Below are 22,676 nucleotides of genomic sequence, written 5' to 3'. Positions count from 1 at the left end.
ATAGAACTGGAGTGGGAATTACATCAGCGTTTCTGAGAGAGCGGCTAATGGCGACGGCGAGTAGGCGGGCCGGTGGGGTGGCGCGCCAATGCGAAGCAGGCAAGGCGGGCAGAGGGCGGGCGTCGATGCGTCAATCAGGCATCGGATCGGGGGAGGGGACGGAACAGCTTGGAGCTGAGCCGCTGCTGTCGCCGTCGCCACCGGTGTTCGGACGGGAAGGAGAAGCCTCTGGGCGAGACCTGCCTGCCCCAGAGCCAGGCCGGCGATCGCTGGAGGGACGGAGGCGGGAGCGGGGGCCGGGCGATTGGGCCCGGCGTCGAGAGGAGGCTCCGTCCTCCTCTCTCCCCCCCCACCCCCGGCAGGTTTGGGGGGACCAGCGAGCGGGCGACAGCCGTGGAACAAAAGGTAACGTTGCCCCGGGGAAGAGGCTGCGGGGCCCCGGCCCTGGGCGATTCACCGAGCTCCCCGGGGAAGGCCGAAGCCCTTCGGCAGGGGGATCGGAGAAGGAGCGGGCGAGCGACTCGCCTTTGGGATTGTTGTTTTTCTGCTGGTTGAGGCGGCGGCGGCGGCGGCAGCTGCTGCGCTAGTGGTTTCAGCTTCCCGGGAAGCGGGACCTCCGAGTGTGGGAGGAGGAAGCGGGGAGTCCCGCGGCCGGCTTCGAGGGGAGGCGCTCCCCATCGCCGCCCCCGAGCGTCGTTTCTCCGGCTCCCCGAGTAGCTCGCTTGGAGCCCGGAGCTGCGGCTGTTGCTGAAACTCCGACCGCGGAGTCAGCCCGGGGAGGGGAGGGAATCTGTGGGGAGAGCGAAGGGGGGGCAGTTTGCGGGAAACAGCCGGGAGCCGCGGCTGTGGACGCGGGATGCAGCGAGGGGGACGCGAGAAGGAGGAGGGCAAGCTTTATCGAGCCCTCCCTCCCCATCTCCGCTTCTTGTCCCTAGTACAATGGAGAAACCTCCCCTCCCGCAGGGAAGTGTGTGTGTGTGTTCGTTCCCGTGCGCGCGCGCGCGCCTGGGCGAAAAAGCACCTCAGTCCGGAGTGGACACCTCTTGACCCACCTCTTTCCCCCCCTTACTTAGCCCCAGTTTCTTCGGGTGGAATAGAGACCGCTCCCCGTCAGCCGACGATGAAGAGCTCGTGCCCTCTGTGGCGGTGCCCGGAGAGGGAGGGAGGGGGGGTTTGTTAAGAAGCGGTTGTTGTTGTGGCAAGTTTCTGCTCTGACAGAAATGGCGTCAAAGGCAGCGGGCGAGGGGGGAAGCCAGCCGCGGGGGTGAGGCTCCGAGAGCAGCGGCTTTTTGTGGCTGGAGAGGAGAGGCGGCGTAAGAGAAAAGGGAGAACTGTAAGAGGGGGCATCGGGCGAGGTAGGCTGGAATGAGGGGGGGGCGGGGGGAGAAAGAGGGGTTCCTGCAAAAACGCCCCCCCCCTCCCAGCACTTGCCGAGTGCGCCCCGTTGAAAAAAAGGAGGATGGTGCGGTGGCTCAGTGCTTTGTTTTAAATTTCAGGTCCAGCCTTGGCAGCACATTCGCTTTCGGATTTTTCTGCTGCAGCCTGAGTTCATCATGAAGGTAAAACCTCTTATGGGAGGGGAGGGGGGAAGAAATGGGGCGTCGCGGAGGGTTATGTTTCGCCGAGCTCCACTCCCTGGTGTGCGTATTGTGGCCGTTTTCAGTTCTAGACTGCGGATTATTTCCCTCCTTTTAGCTTTCAGGCAGTGATCTATGTATATGTATGTGTGTGTGTTTGTGTGTGTGTGTGTGTGTATGAATGACTTTTTCAGTTTTTTTTGTTTTTGAACACTCTTGCTCGGTGTGTGCGGAAAGCAAAATGTAAATGCAACATGCTGGAGTTTTTTTAAAATGGAAATGAGGACATGGCTTCTTAGGCCAGAACTGATAGCTTGCTGGAAAAAAAGGGAGGATTTCCTTTATTTCTGGGGTGCTGGGGAGTCGTCTTTACCTTGTTTTGTTTTCCTTCATTGAAATTAAAGGATAAGTGTAATGTATTTTCTTTGTTCTGGAGTCTGGTTGAAGTATTTTTTTTAAAGTTCCCGGAAGTATCTTTAAAAAGATTTATCTACTGCATAAATATTGCTGCACGCAGTAGAGCATGTTTTGTGTTCTTTAAAAAACACAAGCTTTTAACCACAGGATACAGTATTTGTATATTTGTCTGTTAATTGAAAGGCACTGACAGTTGGTGATCAGAATCTTAAAAGTAAATGGGATGAAAAAAAATCTGTTCCTTATTTTTAAACTTGCAGTAACCTCAAGTACAGAATCTGATGTAGAATACTGATCATGAATATCGTTTTTAAAAAACTAGTAAAGTTGAGTTTCATATAGGCTGCTGAAAATATTTTTGAAAAACTGAAAATGAAACGTATAATATGGCAATTGATAAGCCCTGTCTACCAGCTTTGTTATTAAATATTGTAAGTTACTTCATCTGTTAAGGAAGGCTTTTCTTGAGAGATATGGATAGCTTGCAATCACACATCAGCTGTGCCGGAAACTCTAGGAATAACATATTAAATGTTTCATACAAGTATGGCTATTTTCAGCTATTAAACTTCATAATGATTCTTTTTTCCATATTATATTCTTTCTTAAATTAGTATTAAGGTTGTTTGCAATAACGAGAACAAATGAATATTTTTAGTGCAATGTCTGTTCATTTAACTATAGAACTTATTTTCATTGCTTATGAAATTTAAGACTGCTTTAGGATGAAATTTATTTTGTTCAGAAATTATGATTACTGTTAAGTTTAGTAGCTATATTTTAACGGATTACTGACTATGCATAAAATGAACATTACAAAGTACTTTATAATTCAGATGGTGGCGTTTATGACACTGATGTTTAATCCATGCTTCAACAAGTGGCTTTCTGATATAAGCATTAACATATTTTTAAAAATTAGAAACTGCATAATTATAAATAAGTAGCGAAAGATTATAAATATTGAACACAATGTGATTGTTTAAGAATGAGCTGCACTTTTGCAAATGAATTATCCCCCATCCATTACTTTTTGTATACCACTGTGGATTTCTATAGCAGAATTCAGAATAGTATTTGTACTAGTCTCAGCACTTTGATACTCCTGTTTGAATCTGGTATCTCTTGTGTTTAGAAGCATACATGAACACATTTCTCTAAACTTGGCCACAGTTTAAATGAAGGAGCTGGGAGAGATTTCTCAGTCTGTTTATTTTACTGTCTGACTTCTCTCTCAGTGACAGAAAGTTGATGTACTTGTTTCTTTCTTACTATTTTATCCTGGCAATTATATGCCTGTTGGATAGCATGTTTACATAATAACTAGCTGGAGATTATTCAGTGAACCTTGTGTATGAGTGGGGATTTAACCTGAATTTCTTTGTCCCTAATTTTGTATAGTGTGTGAATTGAACCTATGATTTTAAGTTAATACAGCTAAAATAATATTGAATAGGACAAAGTAGAATGGATATAGTTTTCAGAATATATAAAGTAAAAAATGAATACTCTTCTTCTGATTAAAATTACAAACTAGTACTCTTTTTGGAATTTGTTCTGCTGTGCTTATGGTCTTTTAAGGTTATATAAAGAACAACGTGTTCTTTTGTTTTCATCATTAAATAAGTTCTGCTTAACCAAGCCTGTTCTGTTGGCCATCGGCTGCCAGATAAATAAAAATCACTGCTTGGATATCATCACTTTTTTGTTTCTATTATGTATCGATAGAATGTAAGAGTTATCTCAGGATTTTGGTCATATCCTAGCATTCTAACTTTGCAAATGGTGAATTATCCAACCATTCAAATGACTATAAGTTCTGGCAATAAAAGGTAAAAAAAACTTTCTTAAGTCACTTCATAACTCCATCCATGCGATTTTCTTGGCAATGATAGCAGTGGTTTGGCTTTGCCTTCTTTTGGGATTTTTTTTTACTTCCTTATTCTATCAAAAGCTTCAGGATTCCCAGGTAATCCCCATCCAGGTAATCAACACCAACACTGCTTACTTTTGAGAGGTCGGTTAGGTCCTGTCATCTGCTGAGCCACTTCTGGCAGTAACAATCTTCAATTAATGTAGAGACAAAAACAATGTCCCATGGGTCTAGTTGGAAGCTGGTTTCTAATATATTCCCAATTAGTTAACAGTGGAATAATACTGTTTATAAAGTACAGTGATATTGGGATGTAATTGTAAGTTTAGAGTTAAATTTGAATTACAGGAATAAAAGAACCACATTCTGCCAAATTTTGAGCTTTGTAACTTTTTAGGGATAGAGATAACCAGATACAAAAGTGGGCGGAGAAAAAGAGGAAATTTGAGATTGAAAGAAGATTACATTCAAAGCATACCTGTAGACATTAATGCTTCAACATTTCAGAATCCCTATCTACTTTGTATCTGATTATGCTAATTTTGTCCTCTTTGGAGAGGACAGTATGTATACATAGGAACTAGAATTGACCCTAAAGAGGAACAAATTAGGATTTAGTTTAATTTTAGCATATTTCCTAGCTTTTGTGGTGGGCAAACAAAATCCTGATGAAATACATTCTAGTTAGTCTCTTAAGTAATGCACCATGAGTAATTTTTCTGGCTTACTTTTATTTACTTATCTAATTTATAGAGTCAATGACTCTTTGTGGCATACAAAATGAAATACTGAGTGGCTTACAACACATAACAGTATATTTTAAATAACAATACATAACAATTACAAATCAGGACTCAGCTAAAATAAAACTGACGTTTGATGTATGTTTTCTCCTACTTCAAACTGAAGAAGGTGAAGGGAGGAAGCATTTTTCCAGTTTGGACCCTCATGCACATTCATTCTTGTTGGTGCAACTTTATGGATTATCTTTGTTTTTTAAAGTAGTGCATGTTTACATTCATTTTTAGAAGAATCAAAGCTAAGAACTTGTGATAAATATGTGGCTGAATGAGATGAGAAGTTTATCTTAGTCTAAGTTGAGCAACAAACACGTACCAGAAGAGAAAGTGTTGAGATGAAAGAAATTCAGCAAATGAAGTTATTTTTTTCCTTTCCCTATCCCCATTGCTTCAGATTTCTGATTTCCTTTTCTTACTTCAGTGAATTGTTTTTAGGTTTTATATGTCTATGCAAATATTCAGATTACATACAGCAGTATGTCACTGAAAATACCTTTCAGAAGGATGTGTAAATTTATTGAAATTATGTAGATTTCTACAAGTAATGTTGAAATGTGACAGTTTTGTGGATCTCCTTTTAATTTTTTTTGTTTTCCGTTACTTCTAATGCTAAAATGTTCTGCTTTTATTGCTGAGAGGATCGTGTGGATAATTGCACACTGTTTTCAAATGAATCATGAATTCACTGAAGTAATTTCTTTGATCCCTTATTTTAAAAAAAACCTTTCTAAGAATGTCAGGTGTGTTTTAATGTTTGCTCAAAAGTAATTATAAGTTAAACAAATTTTTAATTTTGTTGGATTCAAGTTGGTTCTTAATAGGGAAAGTAGAAAATCTATTTAAAATGTATTCAGTGAAAACTAATTCATATTTCCTGAATTAGTTTGCATTAAATACAATTTAAATGCACTTTTAAATTAAATGTTGCTGGTATAAGAAATCAGAAAGCTTTATTCCTTTTTTTACTCTTCTACAAATAGTAAAACAGTCATCATTCATATGTTTTGTTTATAATCTGTGATAAAATTATGAAAAATACATTGGGAAAGCTGAATGGCATATATTATGGAAAAGTGCTGAAAAAATCAATGCATTGATAGATATTGTACAGAAAAATGCATCCAGGTACACATAAGCTAAAAAAATAAAGTTGATGCAAAAAGGGAGAATTATTTTTTGCAAGCAGTATAGAAATCAGAGCAGATGATTTAGTTTCTTTCTAGCTCTGAAAACAAAGCCAGTTATATTCTGATCAGAACTTTTATAAATTTTTAATCTATGGTTGCCTTTCATCTATAAGTCAAGCAAATGTGACATAATAATATAGTAGGAGAGAATCAGAGTGGTAGATAACATTCTTTATTATATAGACAAAGTTGTAACCTTTCATATATTGTCTATTGAAGTTAATGACATTTTCTAACATACAGTACTTGAATAGTGCATGCATCCATAATGGAGCCAGGTTATTTGCAAGACCACTTCTGAGACCTGAAGGTATTTGCCTACTCCATCAGTTAACGAACATAAGTTAGTTAAGATTGGGCATGTTCCAGGTTTCCTTCCCCTTAAATGCTACCTGCTAATGAGACCTAGGAAGTGTCCCTTTTCTGTAGCAGCCATTATGTATGGAATTTTAGGATCTAGCAAGCTTCCATTCGTTTAACTTTCCAGAAGGCTATAAAGAGCTGGGTTTTTCCTCAGGCAGCTGGGTAGAGTAAGTCGGGATCCTGTGGATAGTCTTGTTGGGTGTATTTAACAAGGATGGCTAGAGCACCAGTTTTTTTGGGTTTTGATTTAAATTTTTTATTGAGTTGCCCAGAATTTTGAAGTGCAGGGACATACCTCTTTTGCATATGTGCAAAATGATTTGCCTTTGTGTGTCCTGTCCATTTTTGTCAGTATCCCTATTTAGATATGGTTATTTATCTCTATCACCAAATTCTTCTCTTTTCCTGTTCTGAAATCAGAAGTTCTGTAACAGCTGAATTTTTAACACAACAGGCATTTTCTCTTGCTTAAGTTTTTCTTTAAAAGTTTCTCTGAAGTGCTGTACTATATTGTGGTTGGTGCTTGAATTGTTATAATTCTGTCCAATTTTTGTAGATGGGGACAACAGTATCTTATGCAGTTTCACTTATTAATGTTTATAAGTTGCTTTAATAAATAGCAATGTAATGAACATAAAACAAAAATAAAGACATACTAAAACAGCATAAAATCCTATCTACTAACAATTTAAAGAAATCAGTTAGAAAAATACTTTTATTTCATTCCAAAATACAAAGAGAATGACTCCAAATTACAAACTGAAGAATTAGTGTTTTGTTTGTTATTTAAGAACAAAGCAAAAGAATACTCTTTCCCACATACTCAGGGTGAGGTTCTGCAATCTAACCTGCGCTCAAGGATTTTTCTGCAGAGATTAGTAATTGGCCATGAGCATAAAAATATGAGAGGTGCCTCATCTTGCCAACTCCTACACTGTTTAATGTTTTAAAGATTAAGACCATTGCTTTGAACTGAACTTGGAAAACAACTAGTAAATTGTCTGTGCTGGAATGATATTATAATTCCATACAATGATAAAGATGTATTTAAGCATATAATCCTATACCATGCCAAAATTGCCAGAATAATTCAGTTATAAAGTCTATAAACAATAAAATATAAAACTAAACAATACATTTTAAAAATGAAGTTGTACAATGGTAACTTCTTGTTACTGATTAAGGAGCACTCCCAAGTTGTGAACTTTTCAAGAGTTTGTGCAAATTGTGAGGCAGGCTTCCCATGTGAGATTCAGTCTCACTTTCACCTTTATGTAATCCAGATTTGCATCCCAGCAGAGTTCACAGTATGCATTGATTTCTTAAATAACAAAGCATGATAGGATTAAATATCATCATTAGCATACTGATAGCACATCACTCCACAATTCCAAATCTTCTTCCAGAAGTTTCATAACTTTATATTAAGGAGACAAGATTGATGCAAATGAGAATACCTTGCGGAGTTACTACTGATTTTGCCCAATGTATTCTCAGATCTATTGCATAGAACGGCCACTATGTTTAGTTCCATAGCATGTCATATCTAGATATAGAAATACTTTCATATACTTTCGGGATCAGAAGTGATAAAGGATTGGGTTCAGTCAGAGAACTAAGAAGTGAATGAAAACTTGTGATTTAATGAATGTGAGTTTGAATGTGAATGTGGTTCTATATGTTAAGACTATCCCCGTTAGGAGACTAGAGTTCAGCAGTGGAATGTAGTAATGAATAAGCCGTTGAACTCACAGCCACTGAAGGTAAAACAAAGAATAGCTTTACTTGCGTAACAAAAATAGGATAAATAGTCTCCAAACAGACTATAAGCAGTCTTGAAGTATATACAGTCTATTTACACCTCATTGAAGTTACAGTTGCTCAACTCACAATTCACCATGTAGACAGGTAACTTAGTTACAGACTAACCACCATCCAATACACGGTCTTCTCTCCAATACAAAGCTCATATAGTAACAGTCAGGAACAATCAGGAACATCAGTAGTTATGGGGGGGGGGGGGCAGGGAACCGTAATAGTTCCTTCCTCCTTATTGCTTAGCAATTAGCATCCAATTACATCTCTCTAGTATTAAAGTAACAGATACATTTGTTGCAATCATGGCTTATATACATTGCCAAGCCAAGACTAGGGTTACATCCCTAACACTATATATACATTTTAACTCATTTTCTGATATGAATTTTTGCATGTTTGCTGGAAATAGCTCTCAATCTTCCTCTTTTTGTTAAACATTTTAAAAAATATTTCATGTTGGTTAATATCTTTGCATTATTTTTCTTAATCAGAAAATTTGGCAGTAAGTAATTTTGTAATTTTTTAAAAGAAATAAGTTCTTTTCACATATCTCTTTAATCTCATTAGTATGCTTACAGAAATTACTATTAAGGATTTTTATAATCTTATTAATGTCAGTGGCTATTTTTGACTTTGGCTGTGCTGATTAGAAAGAAAGAACCCCAAGCTGAGGAATGCTATTCTTGAGATCCAGCATCAGTGTGCAAGATGAACCTGCACTTCCTACTCGTTTATAAACATTTCTCCCCAATAAATAAGAGACACTGACTTTCCTATGAATGTATTCTTAAAGTAAAAGATTTTTTGAGACTGCAACTATTCATTCAATTATTGATATAAGTTAGGATGCTGTCTTAATTTATAAATTAAAATTACTTTTTAGAGAAATTACCATTTATAATTTTTCAAAATTCAAATAGTTCCAGTCTCTAAGGGAAAATGCAAATATTATAAAAAGTGTCCTATATTAGTAAGCTGGTTTTAACCTGTTTCAAAGTAACCCAATCTAATGAAAAATCGTTCTGATGACAGAAGTAACTTTTGAAGCAATCTTTGGCCAAATATAAGAAAATATCATTTGTAGGAAAAATGCTATTAATACCGTAATAGTATTTCAATTGATATAGTAATATGCTTTATTCAATGTAGTCTTAAATTTAGATTGGCTAGAGAGTCCACAATCCATGGAACATATTGCAAAAGTATGGCTCCCAGGTAAAATTTTAAGTATCTTAAAATACTTTAAAAAGCTTGTTCAACAAAGGGCAAGTGAGAGTTAAGAAGCAGTCAATCAAGTCAGCTGATTTTGACTGTTCTTGGAAATGACAACTTGTATTCTATACTTACATCTGAGGTGTTAGACTTGTGTAGATTTGTAAAGAAATGTACAGATGTCCTGGAATTAGCATAAAAACCTTAAAGAAGTCACAACATTGTTAAGTTTGAAATCCTGTAATAGAGCATGTGGGATGTGAATCTCTTATTACGAATAGACAAAAATGGAAAAGAAAAATGTTTCATTAAGCACATGATTAGAGAGTATAGCTTTACATTTATTCATGTGTATCTTATTGTGAGGCTCTTCTTCCTGAGAGTTTACAATTATTTCTTTTTATAAAAAAGTTCAGTTAAAGTTCATAAGAAAGGTAACATTGAGAGTTCTGTAGATAGAAATTATTATTGGTCCAATTGGAACCAAGTCATCTAGTCAAAGTGATCTGCTGATAATATGTTGAAGCCTAACAAAAACAGCTATTTCATATATTTCACAAAGTAATTCATTAGTTTCACTTTCTGTATCTGTCTCCACTGCCTCTCTCTTCCAAAAACAAAATGGGCTAGTGCAATTTGTACAGTATTTATAAATAGAGAATTTGAAACAATTCAATTTCAATTCAAGCATGATTCACCAGATCTTCAGCAATGACTTACAGTGGGGCAAAAAAGTATTCAGTCAGTCACCAATTGTGCAAGTTCTCCAGTTCTCCCACTTAAAAAGATGAGAGAGGCCTGTAATTGGCATCATAGGTAGACCTCAGCTATGAGAGACAAAATGAGAAAACAAATCCAGACAATCACATTGGCTGATTTGGAACGAATTTATTTGCAAATTATGGTGGAAAATAAGTATTTAGTCAATATCAGAAGTGCATCTCAATACTTTGTTATATATCTTTGTTGGCAATGACAGAGGTCAAATGTTTCCTGTCCGTCTTCACAAGGCTGGCACACACTGTTGCTGGTATGTTGGCCCATTCCTCCATGCAGATCTCTTCTAGAGCAGTGATGTTTTGGGGCTGTCAACTCCCTCCAAAGGTTTTCTATGGGGTTGAGATCTGGAGACTGGCTAGGCACTCCATGACCTTGAAATGCTTCTTACGAAGCCACTCCTTCGTTGCCTGGGCGGTATGCTTGGGATCATTGTCATGTTGAAAGACCCAGGCATGTTTCATCTTCAATGCCCTTGCTGATGGAAGGAGCTTTGCACTCAAAATCTCATGATACATGGCCCCATTCATTCTGTCCTGTACACGGATCAGTCGTCCTGGTCCCTTTGCAGAGAAACAGTCCCAAAGTTTGATGTTGCCACCCCCATGCTTCACAGTAGGTATGGTGTTCTTTGGATGCAACTCAGCATTCTCTTTCCTCCAAACACGACAAGTTGTGTTTCTACCAAACAGTTCTATTTTGGTTTCATCTGACCATATGACATTCTCCCAATCCTCTTCTGGATCATCCAAATGCTCTCTAGCAAACTTCAGACGGGCCCGGACATGTACTGGCTTAAGCAGGGGGATACCTCTGGCACTGCAGGATCTGAGTCCCTGGCAGCATAGTGTGTTACTGATGGTAGCGTTTGTTACGTTGGTCCCAGCTCTCTGCAGGTCATTCACTAAGGTCCCCCCGTGTGGTCCTGGGATTTTTGCTCACCGTTCTTGTGATCATTTTGACCCCATGGGCTGAGATCTTGCATGGAGCCCCAGATTGAGGGAGATTATCAGTGGTCTTGTATGTCTTCCATTTTCTAATTATTGCTCCCACAGTTGATTTATTCACACCAATTTGCTTGCCTATTGCAGATTCAGTATTCCCAGCCTGGTGCAGGTCTACAATTTTGTTTCTGGTGTCCCTCGACAGCTCTTTGGTCTTCACCATAGTGGAGTTTGGAGTGTGACTGTTTGAGGTTGTGGACAGGTGTTTTTTATACTGATAACAAGTTCAAACAGGTGCCATTGATACAGGTAATGAGTGCAGGACAGAGGAGTCTCTTAAAGAAGAAGGTACAGGTCTGTGAGAGCCAGAAATCTTGCTTGTTTGTAGGTGACCAAATACTTATTTTCCACCATAATTTGCAAATAAATTCTTTCCAAATCAGCCAATGTGGTTGTCTGGATTTGTTTTCTCATTTTGCCTCTCATAGTTGATGTCTACCTATGATGCCAACTACAGGCCTCTCTCATCTTTTTAAGTGGGAGAACTTGCACAATTGGTGGCTGACTACTTTTTTGCCCCACTGTATGTAACTTTTGAAAGATAAGCTATTAATTGAGGGTAGGTTATTGATAAAGCTTTTACTATGATATCTGTGAATGAATCCTGTACGACTAAAAATAATTGTCTGTTTCAGGTACACAGGATTCATGCAAATGTCAAACTTGATTTCATTGAGGGCCGCATCAAGGTTGTGTTTGATCTCGGGGGGAAGGATGGGCATGGCCAGCTTGACGTCACTCGTGTCGGGGGTGTCTGTGGTGGCCTGAGCACTCTGCCAGCAAAAACAGACTCCCAGACTCCATTTCCAGCCATGACAGTGTCCTGCCGCCCTCTGCCAGCTAAAATGGAGCTTAGGAGGGCCGCACACCCCCTCCCCGAGCTCCGTTTTTGCTGACTGACAGAGGGCATCAGAGGCCATCACGGCTGGAAACAGAGCCTGGGAGAGCAGCTTGTGGACCTCCCAAACTCGGTTTTCACTGGCAGAGGCAGCACGGCCCTATCCTTTGCTGTTTCTAGATTGGTCCTGCAGGCCAGATCTAAGCACCCTGAAGGCTGGATCTTGCCCCCAGGCCTTGAGTTTGACACCCCTGGTATATACTGTAGTAAAGCAAATAATAGCTTGTCATGTGGTAAACATGGCCTGTATCTTGCCCACAACCTTATTGCAAATCACTACTATGTGGCTGATTATGCAGAATCCCAGCAGTTTAATGCCTTCATTTTAATGGTCATGCTGGATTTTATCAAGCCACAATGTCTTCTCATAGTTGCTCTAGATGTGGAAATTGGAGGACTGAAAATGGGGAATGAAGCTGAATGTGATGATGTAGAAGAGAAGGAGCAGATAATGGCGATGCAAAGTTCTAGGATTACTTGCACCTTTTTTTTAATCTTAATAATAACAACATCATCTGCTTCAATAGGTGGATAAAAATGCCAATTCTAGTCTAAGCATTTAGATAACTTGTGCCAACCATAATAATAAATTTCAAAATTACATATAAATAGATGTGTTGCGACAAGTAGCAACAATGATGTATTTATGACAAAATAGGAACAGTAGTTTATTGGAATATCTGCAAGAAATATCACTTGCTTGCAAGCTAAAACTGATGAGACCATAAAGCAGGCAAAATATTAGAACAAGAACAACAATGGCAAAGAAAATAAATTTGGAAGGGAACAGAAAGAAGGGGACATCAATTCCTCAGTTGCCTCTTGTTTCAATTTGTTGACTGATTTAAATTCTGTCATAGAATTTTTATGGTGGGTCTGAAGTATTGCTGTGGTCCGCCAGCGGCCAGCAGAGCTGGCAGCAGATTTGGACAGTGATGAGGTTGGGGAGGAACATGGGCCAGTCCTAGAGTATGGGAAAGGCTCTGATGAGGGCTCTGTATCGGAGGCAGAGAGGGGGCCAGAGCCTTATGCTAGTTATCAGCTGTTTTTAGAGTCAGACAGCAGTGAGGCAGATGAACAGCTGGAGCCTGTTCCAGGTATGTGTATGTGCATAGTTGTCAGACGAAGGGAACATCTAAAGAACAGGGATCGACTTGGGAGTAAGGCCAGAAGTGAACGATAAATGGCCCCTCCCAGAGGAAATAAAAGAGGCGCAAAAGGGGAGTGGAGTTGCAGGAGACAATTAGTTCGTTTAAGTGACCTGTGATTCTCCGAGACTCCTTGCCACGTTTTGCAGATATCGGACTGGCAGCTCTCTTCGTCAGATAAGGTCTGTGACTGCAAATCCTCTCTTGAAATACTTTGCTGTATGTGAATGAGCAGAATTCCTAGTCAGTTAATAAAAGGGGTTTTTGTCGGGACCAGAAGTTTGCTTCATGCTCTTGGGAGCCTAGGTCAGAACAAGTATTGTGAATATACGTCAGTACAGTAGTCTTCCCAAACGTGTGGAAAATAGTAAACACCTGCTGAATAGTAAACATCTGCTGAAGCACCTGCTAAGTTGTGAGGAGTTTCATTGTTACAGGTAGTAGTCAAATTTTGGCCATTTGTGACCAAAGTTCCAGCACCTCCATGGTTACATGAACAAAATCCAGGCACTTGGCAGCTCACTTGCACTTGTAACTGAACGGGCACTTCAACTTCTGCTATCTATCTATCTCTCCTCCCCCATGTATACTCTTTCTGGTTGCCTGCACTCTGCCTTGCAGGGCAGTAAGCAGCAGCACCATAACCATGTGCCTCTGCGGCTGCTTGCCATACCCCACTGAGCCTCAGCTGACCCAACAAACACCAGCAAGCATCCATTTGCCCAGCTGCCTTCTTTCCCACTTTCCTGCACCAACTTTTTGTCTTTTACACTTAGCAGGTGCAGCAGAAGTGCCTCACTGTCTTTGCTGTCATATTTTTTGACCCATCTTCTCCAATGAACATTTTCCCACATGTGGTTCTCTGAGAGTGCTGTCTTTGTAAAGCTGTGCTGCCTCCAGAAACTGGAAAATGGTGCTTAGGGAGTCACATATAGAAAACATTCACCAGAGAAGCCAGATCTAAAAAAGAGACAAGGGCAGCGAGCCACTTCTAGTTTGGCAATGGCAGTTGGGTGCCAAATGTTGATGCACGGAAGGTAAGAGAGAAGGCAGCTGAGGAATGAATGCCTGCTGGAACTTCATGGACTTTGTGGCCTGGTACCGTTTTACTGGTGAGACATGTACAGGAAGTCAGAGAAGCTGAAGCACTTGGAATAGCATAGTGGCACTGTCTGAAAAGGTAGCAACACATGCAGTAGGGTGCTTTTGCTTCAGCTGGGTGCAAAGGCAAAAGGTCACTCGGGAAGTAGGAGAGAAGGCAGTTGAGTACTTGATGATGCTTGTTGGGCAAGCTGAAGTGGTTAAGGCTTTCTGGGGATGCATGGTTCTGAGGCTGCTTACCACCCCACAAGGCAGGGTTCAGGACAGCCAAAGGGAAGAGTTTGGGGGGAGTTGGAGAGGGGAGTTGGAGGCAGTACCTTACCTTTTTGTGGTTCAGGACTGGGAAGGATCAAGCTCAGAATAGCTTCAGTTGGGATAGATAGTCAAGTAATGACCCGTGATTTTCAGTTAGTGATCACAATGGGGAATGCCAGGATTGCCATTGTAAATTCATGTCATGCGATATCTTGGATTTATGACAGCACCAATTTATATCAATCCCAGTCTCAGCTGTGACTGTATGCCAAGACTAATCATAATGTAAGTGCAGGTCCAGAACATTAAGAAAATTAAGAAATATTTATTATAAATGAAACTTTAAGCATAGTGTCTTTGATGTGATGACTGCTGGATGTTGCTCTTTTGAATTAATTTTATAACTTATCCCATTTCTTAATATGAATAAAATCATATAAATAAAGTTTGTAATTCCCTGAGTCATATTATTACCCTTCAGAAAATAAGGCACTATGTCTTCTGGTGGCACTTTTTGAATTTTGAGAACACATTTTGTGGGTGATCACAAAGTATGGTTGCCATTGGGAGGCTGATCTGTAGACCAAATATCTGTTACATTTTGATGAGTATGGCCAGTCCTAAAGTATCCATTCACCTGAAGGAAAACTAGTGAGGCAGCTCCTTTTAAAACTCTCTTACCATTCTAGTATAGTTTTTTTTTTCCTGAGCAGTAGACATACTTGTAAACTAATGAATAGGCTGTAGCCGTAAGGAGTTAAGAGCAGTTGGAGAAACAGCTACAGGTATATATGCTGATAAGCTTGGCAGTACTGTAGATACTACCAGTGCACCTAGGGCTCTACTAGCTGTGCAGATAATAAAGTAGAATGACAGAAATTAACCCCAAATGATATAACAGGTTTGCATTAGCATATATGTGAAAGCACAAAAACTTGTTGAACTATATTTTTACAATCCACATTGGTTAACCCCAGATTAAACAAAACACATTATGTCTTTGCATGTTATATGAGCTGGGCTATTATCTTGAAATATCATGTGTACTTGTTTATTTTGGCTTAGCATTGTTTGCAATCATAGCCATTCTGATTTATTATTCATAGTTTAGCATTTTATCTAAAGTTTTCAACAGTGACATTCAGACAGAAAATTATATACAAAGGGATCATGATTAATGGGTCAAAGGAGGGGTGGGTGTTCTCCTTTAAAGTGAGAATATGTCATCCATATTGGTGTCATATTGCAAATGATTTAAAATGCTATAAATACAAGGGGGATTTTGCCCACTGCATCTACATTTGCTATATCAAGGTCCCCAAATCAAGCTTTCACTATACACCTAAGTTTTGTTAAACAAGGTTCTCCAAATTTGGCAACTATAAAGACTTGTGGACTTCAACTCCTAGTCTAGTGAGATGTGATAAAGTGATGGCAAATAACAATTAGTTGCTAAATTTCTTGTTTTGATTCTCATTAGGGTTTGAAGTGACACTAGTTGGGAATGAATATTTTCAATTTGAATATTTTTTTATTGTTTTAATTAAACAGAAAACACACACAAAAACACTCTTCATTACATCTTCCAGAAAGCATGTCGATTGGTTACAATTAAATTTCGTGCGTTACTACAATCATTCTTTATATTTCATTCAAATTGAATTGTACATTTTAAATCAAAAATCTTTATACCATCAATATACCAGCATTCTCATTTAACTATATTTGTTTGAAAGTACTTTTGTCTAGTCATCAATTTAAATAATTTAGGTGGATAATCTACTGTCAAATGTGTCCATCTGCTGACCTTTCTTGCATATTTATTTAAAGGTAGAAATAATGCAGTTATACCCGTAGTTAAGGGAGTCATAGAACCCTCTATATAGAGAGTCATATATCCCCTCCAGCTTCAGTCAGTAATATTCTAAGTAGGTGCCCAGCTGCTTTATTTCTAGGAATACACTGAATTTGAGACATTTTTTTTCTTTATAATCCTTGACCTAATATGCCCAATTTTCATTGGTTGAGTTATTCTCCCATACTCTATTTGGTTCCATCCAATTCTGTTTTAAGACAATTATCTTGCTATTATAGAAGGAAACATCTAGACAGATTCTTGAGTTCCTTTACAGAATTTCTTTTCAGAATTCTGTTGGAAAGACTAAAGCCTCTACTGCAGCTTAACCAGAGCCTGAAACAGTGACTTATTCTTGCCTTACCTGATGCAGCCATAGTTCTCTGTTTTGTGAAAACCTAAACTAGTGGCTAGGTTTAGTGGAAAGCCATAAATCTACTTGAAATATAAGGTGGATGATATGTGTAGCTGTTGTTCTGACATTTCTTTTATCTCCTGTAGACATGTGAAGGGTATTGCTGTTAAAATTAATGGGCTGGGAAAAGATTTAGCCAACACCACAGTGGAAAAAATTAAAATGATCAAATTTCAAGTAACCACAGTGATCTTTGTTGGAAATGTAGAGATATATTCTTTCAGTAAAAGAAAAAGAACTGGCACAAATTGCTGTTAAAACAATTTGTGAGGTCTCTTTGCTGCCCTGGATGAATGTCTTGGCCATAATTGTACTAACCACAAAATATTATCATGCAAATTCAGAATAATATTAAATCAAAAGTTGCCTCTAGAAGTTGTGAAAGCCCCAAAACTGGAAGTCTTTAAGAAGATGTTGGATAGCCATCTGTCTGAAACGGTATAGGGTTTCCTGCCTAGGCAGGGGGTTGGACTAGAAGACCTCCAAGGTCCCTTCCAACTCTGCTATTGTATTGTATTGTATTGTATTGTATTGTATTGTATTGTATTGTATTGTATTGTATAAAACTTCAGGTTAAAGGAAAATATATGATTGAAAGCCTTATTATAGCCTGTATTAATAAAAGTAACATAATTTATCATGTACATTAGAGCATGTGGCTAATCAGAAGTCACTATTAAATGCTATATAGCATATCTCAGAAATTTAATATTGTAAAGAAAACCATAAAATATATAAAAGGTTGGTATTTCCAAAATAATCCTGATTTCTTGGGATATTTTGATTAGTTTATGTAGCACTACTCTTTTTTAAATTGTTTTAAATACATTCCTTTTGAACTTAGTTAAATGATAAGGTAGAACATATTTAAAGTTCCAAGTCTATTTCAAATATTTACTCTTTTTTTAAGATGCTATTCTGAGTATAACCTGTTATTAAAACTTATGTCATAAGTTTCATATTTTTAATCATAGAAGTATATATTTTGTATTTATTATTTTTTTCACCAAATATTCAGATTTAATTATTAGTTTATATCACAGGTTTGAACATATTGAACCCGGAGGACTGTCATTCACATATATGCACACTAGCCCATCATGCAACATGATGCTTGCATATTAATTGTTGATAAATTGTTTTGGTAGATTTCAGAGTTTACAGTGGGTTGAAGCATATGCTGCATTTTTGTCCAACATATTTTCATTCTATTATATTTGGCAATCAGTTTTTTAAATAAATTACATTGCGCTATGATAAAAAGGTGGTCCTTTATTTTATTTGACACCATCAAGTTATACATTACCCACATACAAGACATTCTTAAATTCAGTTTTTCCAAAATTCTAAAAAAAAAATTAAATTTTTTTTTCACAGAGGTCACAAATGTCCAGAAAGAATATGCAAGCAATAAAGTGATAAATTGACTGTTTTAACATACACCTGAAATTCTGCTATGACATTTTAAAATAATTATCAAATCAAATCTTTATTTTGAATCACACACGCACACGCACACTCATGTTTTGCATTTTTCCTCCAAGCGATATAATCTGTAGTAAAATATTTCCTTAAAATGCCTCGAGTGATTCTGGTGGAACTTTGCTATTTCTAAAATGTAGGTAAAGAGACACTTTAAATGCTGTTTATAGTATTTAGAGGTCTTGTTTTCCTCATTATTTTCATGCTTGTCTCTCACCCATTTCGGCAATCTCATTTGACACTCCAGTAATTCGGGGAGGGGGGGAAGAGAAGAAAAACTACAATTTTGGCTGTATTTACCACATACTTTATTCTTCATTTGGCTTAATGCTTTATAATGCAAAATTATATGGATGTGTACTTAGAAATAGGTTTATTTCAGTGTATCTTGGTCTCCCGAGTCCTTGCATTACAGTGGTTTTATAATGATTTTGATACTTTTTCTTAATAAATGCTGGTCATGTTTATTTAGTGTAAAGCTATTATAGTTTGTAGTATGTAGTAGAAATGTGATGATCAAGTACTTTGTTTTAGATCAGGGTCCCTCAACCTTTTGGACCTCAGGGACCACTAAATTCATAATTTTAAATCCCATGGACCACTGATACGATCAGCCTAATGACTTGGTGAGTGGCCATGGCTAGGTGGTCATGTGACTGGATGGGTGTGGCCAACTTGATGTCACTCACATTGCGGGACGCCTTGGTGGCTTCTATTCGGCCCTCCCCTCTCAGCCATACCTCGCCTTCCCGCCCAGGCTCCTTAAGGCCCCAACAACTGCTTCCAACAGGAAGCAGTTGTTGGAGTTAAGCAGCAGCCACCACAAGAAAGGGTTGGCAAAACAGTTGGCTCAGTTCAAATTGGATCTGACTGAGAAGGAGGCTCAGCAGAAGCATCTCACTGAGGACTAAGAGTATAGGCTTTCCAAGCAAAGGGAAGACCTGTGGAAGTGGAAGGCCAGGTACCAGCGCCTGAAGCCTCAGCAAACTGAGATGGTCAGCCAGTTCCAGGCCATGATACAGTCCCATTGGAACAAGGCCTTCTGACTCTTTGCCTCCAGTGGCACTTCCCTCCAGCCTTTGCCCCAAACCCCGCACCAGGAGGCTGAAGCAGACCACAACTCAGAATTTCTGCCCCCCTCCGACCTGCACAAAAAGACCCCAAAGACTCTTTGTAGCGACACAAGCGTTCATTGCATGTATCCAGCTCAGGGGCTGTAGTTTGAGAACCCCAGATTTAGTGCAATATATAAAATGCAAATAATTTTTCTGCAGACCACCAGTTGGTGAAGCATTGTTTGGACTATTTGCCCTATTCAATGTATTCCTGTTCAGACCTAGGCTTCCCAAGAACATGAAACAAACTCCTGGTCCCAGCAAAAACCCCTTTTATTAATTTCCTGTGAATTCTGCTCATTCACAAATAGCAAAGTCTTTCAAGGGAGGATTTACAGTCACAGACCTTATGTGGCATAGGGAGCTGCCAGGCTAATATCTGCAAAACTTGGCAAGGAGTCTTGGAGAGTCACAAGCCAATTAATCGAACTAATTGTCTCCTGCAAACTCCACTCCCCTTTTGCTCCTCTTTTATTTCCTCTAGGAGGGGCCATTCATGGTCCACTTGTGGCCTTACACCTAAGTCGCATGTGCACACTGGGAACAGGCTCCAGCTGTTCATCTGCCTCACTGATGTCTGACTCCGAAGGCAGCTGATAACTGTCAGACGGCCCTGTCCCCCTCTCTGCCTCTGACACAGAGCCCTCATCAGAGCCTTCCCCAGATTCCAGGACTGGCCCATGTTCCTCCCCAACCTCCTTGTTGGCGCTAGCAGTCCACAACAATTCCACTGTTAAGAAATGTGTTTTCCACAGGAAATCAGGAATGCAAATTAATCTGGATATACAGTACAAGGTGTACCAAAAGTCAGATTTCATAGACAATTAATTACTCTATATAAATTGTTAATTACATTAACATTCAAAAATTTCCTTTGAAACTTTACTCGTTTAATACCTGATCTTTGAGCATTCCTAAGCACAGTAACATTTTCTTTGGAAAAAAATTAAAATTAATAAATGATCAGCCAGGGCGAGGTGTTGACTTTTGATACAGCCTATATAGTCACTTATGCCCTGGTCAGCTCACATTTGGATTACTGCAATATACTCTACTTGGGGCTACCCATATTCAAAAGCTACAGCTGGTGCATAATGCAGATAGTTCTGGGAGCTCTCGAGTGGCCCAGGAAACTGCTATTGAATGAGCTGCACTGATTGCTGTTGTGTTTCTGTGCCTAATTAAAGATATTGGTTATGAATTTTAAAGCATTTTATGGCATGGAGCCAGGCTCCCTGAGATAAAATCTCACCCGAATGAGATTGGACCCACTTGTTCCATCAGAAGGGGCATGCCGTGGACCCCATCAGTTAAGGAATTCTGGCTGGCATGATTCAGAAGAAGGGCTTTTTTCTGTCATGGCTCCTGCCCTTTGAAACACGATGCACCTTGAGGGGAGATCTGCTTGGCCTTCTGCAAGACCCTCAAAACCTGACTCTGCTGATGTGACCTTAGTGGGGGCATTTCCATGGTGGAGGTGTTTAATGGATTAGGAAGAAGATCCTACCTCCATCCCTTAGAATTCTGGTTTTTAATTTATTTAATCTGTTAATTTTAATATTTAATGTTTTCGGATGTTTGTAAGCTGCCCATAGTCACTTGACAGTGAGATGGGCAACATGCAATTTAATTTATAAATATTTGGATACAGAAAAAGGTAATGTAAGTAAATGAGATGGACATTATAAGCATATGAATTCATATTTAAATTATGCATGGATTTATTATACTGCCTATATAGATTTATAATACAGTATGTTTTTGTATTTAGTTCCGAATTATAAAATTTGACTTGAAAGTAGGGTCCTTGAGGTATTACCTAGTCAACTGTTTTTTGCAATCAAAAACCTTTCAATTTGCATGTATTACACATGAAAATACACCAGCAAATCCTATGTGTATAGAACAGTGGTAGTCAACCTGGTCCCTACCGCCCACTAGTGGGCATTCCAGCTTTCATGGTGGGCGGTAGGGGTTTGCTTTATAAATTTTATAAAGTAAAGTTACTTCCCTATTTTATAAATCACCATTACTGTGGAACCGGTGGACAGTTAGAAAATTTTACTACTAACAGAGATACAAAAATGTGTAGTAAGTATAAAAAGGTTGACTACCCCTGGTATAGAACAATGACGACAAACCTTTTTTGGCTCACGTGCCAAAAGCAGGGGGAGCGCAGGGGGCTGATGCGTGGGTGTGCCACACCCATAATGCTATGCGCATGACCCCAGCGCGCATGCACACACGACCAATGCCCCCCCATTTTTGACATGATTTTTTTTGCCCTCCCCAGGCTCCAGAGGCTTTATAGGAGCATGGGGAGGGCAAAAACAGCCACCCCCTCCGGAGTGCAGAAAACTGGCCCTACAGGCAAACTGGAAGTTAAGGAACAGACTTCCGGTTTGCTTGTAGGACCGGTTTTAGCCTTCTGGAGCCTCCAGGAGGCTTCCCTGAAGGCTCCGGAGGGCAAAAAACGATGCTACAAGCAAATCGGAAGTGACTTCCGGTTTTTCTGTAGGACCGTTTTTTGTCCTCCAGGGCCTTCAGGGGCCTTCAGGAGGTTTCCCTGAAGGCTCTGGAGGTCTAAAACCCTTCCAGAGCCTTTGGGTTGTTTTTTGCCCTCCGGAGCCTTCAGGGAAGTCTCCTGAATGCCTCTGAAGGCTCCGGAGGGCTAAAACCGGCCGTACGAGCAAACCGGAAGTATGTTCCCGAATTTCCGGTTTGCCCGCAGGGCTGGTTTTTAGCATTCTGGAGGCTTCAATGAATCCATCTGGCACTTTGACACTTTCGGGTCGCCATCGAGGGTCGTCACATCCTGGTTGTCACTGACAATGTGGTGGCCAAGACCCACATCAATCGGCAGGGTGGCACACGTTCCAAGGCTCTGCACGCCGAGGCGATGTCGCAGGGCAACTGAGCGGAGAGGCACCTACGGTCGATCCGGGCAGAGCACATCATGGGGGTTGACAACCATAAGGCCGACTAGTTGAGTTGAGAGACAGTGGACAACGGAGAGTGGAGATTCTCCCTTGAGCTGTTTCAGAGCATCTGCCAGAGGTTCGGACAATCAGTGGTGGACCTCTTCGCCATTCCAGCCAATGCTTAGCTTCCCTGGTTCTTTTCTTGGTTCCCAACTCGGGAAATGGAGGGTGTCGACGCCCTTCGCACGAGGTGGCCAGGCGGTCTGTTGTACACTTTTCCTCCCCTCCCCCTCATTCCTGGGGTAGTTCAGAAGCTAGTCAGGGAGTAGGCAGAGCTGATCCTGATGGCACCACATTGGCCGCGGAGAGCCTGGTTTGCAGATCTCATGACTCTCTTGGTACGGCCTTCATGGCGGATTCTGGAGGGGGAGGTAGAGTTGCACCATGGGAGGCTAGTA

The 22,676-nt window shown here is 39.9% G+C and overlaps 1 protein-coding gene across 6 annotated transcripts in view; it reads left to right on the top strand.

Annotated features, from left to right (window-relative positions):
• The window catches only part of ARID4B (AT-rich interaction domain 4B), a 96,921-nt gene that overhangs the window by 11,029 nt on the left and 63,216 nt on the right, over positions 1–22,676 (top strand). For 3 of the 6 annotated variants that reach the window (XM_081943168.1, XM_081943163.1, XM_081943167.1), the window contains exons 1-2: positions 331–405; positions 1,497–1,559. In XM_081943168.1, the coding sequence (XP_081799294.1) occupies positions 1,554–1,559 (6 nt within the window). In that variant the 5' untranslated portion in view covers positions 331–405; positions 1,497–1,553. Of the gene's footprint in view, positions 1–79; positions 100–330; positions 406–1,336; positions 1,356–1,496; positions 1,560–22,676 lie in introns of those variants that run through there. The other 3 variants (XM_081943165.1, XM_081943166.1, XM_081943164.1) reach the window with 3 other exon arrangements.

This window comes from Natrix helvetica (genome assembly GCF_964273705.1).
Source record: "Natrix helvetica genome assembly, chromosome: 2".
Classification (NCBI taxonomy): domain Eukaryota; kingdom Metazoa; phylum Chordata; class Lepidosauria; order Squamata; family Natricidae; genus Natrix; species Natrix helvetica.
The sequence above is the reverse complement of the archived record's forward strand: the minus strand, read 5'-3'. Positions and strand labels throughout refer to the sequence as shown.